Source organism: Numida meleagris, chromosome 17 (genome assembly GCF_002078875.1).
Source record: "Numida meleagris isolate 19003 breed g44 Domestic line chromosome 17, NumMel1.0, whole genome shotgun sequence".
NCBI classification, from domain to species: Eukaryota; Metazoa; Chordata; class Aves; order Galliformes; family Numididae; genus Numida; species Numida meleagris.
The window spans coordinates 8,827,921-8,831,572 of NC_034425.1; the positions used below are offsets into that span (position 1 = coordinate 8,827,921).

The 3,652-nt window shown below is 45.0% G+C and overlaps 1 protein-coding gene across 1 annotated transcript; it reads left to right on the plus strand.

The window, feature by feature from the left end:
- LOC110407255 (cytochrome c oxidase assembly protein COX11, mitochondrial) lies at positions 7-2,827 on the plus strand (the record flags this gene model as incomplete). Its single annotated transcript, XM_021414733.1, is given in 3 exon segments — positions 7-162; positions 611-736; positions 1,186-2,827. Coding segments are annotated over 3 exon segments (465 nt in total), but the record flags the coding sequence as incomplete, so codon positions are not given.

Consider the following 3,652-nt stretch of genomic DNA (forward strand, 5'->3'; position numbering starts at 1 on the left):
CCGCAGGCCACGGGGATGGGCGGAACCACGGGCGCGGGGGGCGGCGCGGAGCGGGTGGAGCAGATGCGGCCCGTGCGGGAGCGCGTGGTGAAGGTGACGTTCAACGCGGACGTGCACGCCGCGCTGCAGTGGAACTTCAGGCCCCAGCAGAGCGAGATCTACGTGAGTGCCCGGGTTTGCCACGCGTGGATCTGTCACGGCCCGGGCTCGTGCACCCGCTCCTGGGAGGACGCGCAGCTGGGCCCGGTGCGGGCTGCTGGAGCCGCGGGGTTTGCTCCGGCGCTGCCGCCCTGCAGAGCCTGGGGCTCGGCCGTAGCTTCCCCCCCTTCCCACCATTGGGCACCGATAGGGGTTGCTGTGCAGTACCCGTCACGGAGAGCCCCGCGTTAACAAAAGTTCCGTGTGCTAACGGCCAGCTCAGCGGCAAACTGGGTAAAATGCAGAATGCAGACGTACCCCATCACGGATGCTCTTAATTCGGAGTGGGGCTGAGCTGTACGAAAGCAGAACATTGGCAAAGGCGTAATCGACGTGAAACAGCACAGAGAAACTTCCAGCACAGAGGGGAGAGCTGCAGTGGCAGCGGGCACCGTGTGGTTCTCTCCTGCAGGTGGTACCGGGAGAGACCGCGCTGGCGTTCTATAAAGCGAAAAACCCTACGGACAAACCCATCATTGGGATCTCTACCTACAACGTCGTGCCCTTCGAAGCAGGACAGTATTTCAATAAAATACAAGTAAGTGAACAAAGCTGAGATTACGTTTCCATTTACACAAATGTGAACTGTTATGCGTAAATTATTTCTTCTGGTTTCAGTTCTGGCTGTTATTCTTCATACGCCAGCATTTTAAGAAAATACGTTCATTCTTCATTTTCGGCCTTACCACCTTCATAAAAAGCTGCGGTGCCCAATTCAAGCGGTTCCCAGTTCCCTGGTATTTGGTGCCACTCTGACGCCAGGCAGTTAGCACTGGGGCTGGCCTGGCCAAGGGGCTCTTCTGTGCAGCTTAGGAAAGCTGTTTTTCTATCACACAAGAAGAACTGTTGTCCTCTTGCTCATACAGTTGATCCTTCCCCAGGTTCTAGGGATGTATAGGGAATGAGTTATTTAAAAGATGAAGTGTTTCCTTTTGCAGAGGAAGTTCACCACAGTTTTTGTCTCTTTTTTTTTCCTTTCCCATGCAGTGTTTTTGCTTTGAAGAACAGCTGCTGAATCCTCAAGAGGAAGTGGACATGCCTGTCTTCTTCTACATTGACCCAGAATTTGCAGAGGACCCCAAAATGGCTAAAGTTGATTTGATCACCCTCTCTTACACCTTTTTTGAAGCAAAGGAGGGACAGCACTTACCGCTCCCCGGGTTTCAGTAACGGGCAGCCTCTACCCAATTTGACTTCAGCTCCCCGACTACCAGTTATGAAATAATTTTTCTATGAAAAGAAGAGCTGCAGGAGCACTGTGAGACATGATACAATTATTAAACTACTGTGGGCACATGCTGGTGTTATGGGAGCATGTGTTTCTTTTTTAAGCTTGTGCAGTTGGAATGTAACCTCTTAGGAACTGTACTTCATCAGAAAACAGAAGGGATCTCTGCGGAGTAGAGGGTTGTCTCAAAGCCATCCTTGTATCAGATGATACATGCTCAGTGAATTCCATGAGGCAGATTTTTAAATCTAAGTGTAAATTGAGATATTTAAATATAGAGGAACAAATCAGTTCATCAAATATCTAACACTGCATTGCTGGTTCTGAGAAATAACTGACTTACCTTTATTCAGTGAAAGGTTTTTACTTCTCAACAGAGCAGCTTACTTAATCAGTCCATGGACTCTCAAAACTTGACTGTATTGCTTCATAGCCTTCCCACAGCACAAGAAGAGGGGATGATTCAGGTGATGCTCCTTGAATTATTACTGAATCAGTAGTTCATTTGGTAAGAGCAGACTGCTCTAGAACTCTTGTTTGAGCGGGGAACAATTATTTAAGCATAAGCATTTCAAATCTGTGGACTGCTTGTAAAAACATCTGACTTGAAAGGGAAGTAATCTGATCTTTGTGTTTATAGATTTCCTGCATAGTTTCCCTGTAGGAAACTCATTTAAAATATCAGCATTGTTACAGATTCCTCTTTCACTCCTTTGAGGGCCGTACACCAGGCACCTGTACATAGAGAGAAACTAGACTTGGGTTAGAAAAGTTCTGAAGGGAAAGGCAGTACACAGGCAACTGCTCTGAATCACAGGCTGAATTACCAGCAGAGGCACCTCCCCAAAAACCAAAAGGCTGTCAGCCATGTTCAGAGGTCAAAGTCCGACAAAGTCTGCCCAGAAACACACCAGCTGATCAGAGTACATCTAAGTACTCACTGTTTACCACCAGAACATGTAAGCCTGTATTTATCTAACCTTTTGTCATTATCTGGGGGGGAAGGGATAATAAGACTTTATCATAACTGTGCAAATAAGGAGTGAGTTGCAGAGCAAGTTTAAGTGATGTAGTCATTTTCAGACAGGAATTAATCTCAGTTTAGTATCACATCTGCTAGGCCAGTTCTTTCTACCCCTTTCAGTGGATAAAATCTAAAAAGGCAAGACTGATGTTGGTTTGTTAAGACTCTGAAAAGGTACTGAGTATACTGTAACTTTTACTTGCCTTAGTCTCAATTATGTTCACACACAATAATGGTAAGAATGGTGCCCTTTGAAAATACATGGGTGCTACCTTTAAAATGCATTTTTGTACTGAATACCTCGTGTGTTTAAAAAGATTCTGGATGGCATTGTGTCTTGCTTTCACTGTGTATTTATTAAAGCTTTAAAACTTCCATCAGTGCTGTCGTATGTCTGATACATTTCATCCAGCAGAACGTGGATCCTACACAGGTAGAATATATGTGTGAATGGACTAGCAAACCTTGCAATAAATCTATAATTACAGTTGTGCTTCAGGGAAAAAAAAAGTTATCAAGACAAACGTTGGAATCCAGGCTAGGGAAAAAACAGGATCTTACCTTGGTTGTCTTTACTCCATTGTCTTTTAGAAATGTGAGCTGATTCTGGAAGTTCTCTCTACACCTTCCTTTGTTCTGGCCATATGTTTTAGAAGAACATGAATATCCTCTTAACAAATGCTAGTTCCATAAAAAAGTCTGTCTTCCCCTGGGTTGGAAAGCCCAAGTCTGCACAGGTACTGATACATTCCAACAATGAAACAAGCTCTGTAACCTCAGTGATTAGCCAGTTCCCTTCACCGTCTTCATCAATCTGTAATCATTTTCTTTCTTTAAATATTGACAAGTTCAGTCAGCCATCATTTCATTACAGGTTACCCTATTAAAATAGGCTATTTAAACCCATTACCCTTTGGTACACCAGGGTTTTAACATAAAAAAAGTCATCCATCTTAAATCCTACGTTCAACAGTCTTCTCAAGCTGCTCTCCAGTTGCAAGAAAAATAACAGCAAAGAGGCTTACCTGTTCACCTTTGCTTACAAGCCCCCCCACCTTCCTCAAGAGGTTCTACTGGTTCTATAGCCACCTGCAAACTCGATAACCAGATACTGAAACACCACGAATTCACTCAGATTCTTCCAATACTGCCTGCATTTAGAACGTGCATGTCAGCTGGTAGAAACTCAGAAGTAATGGGGG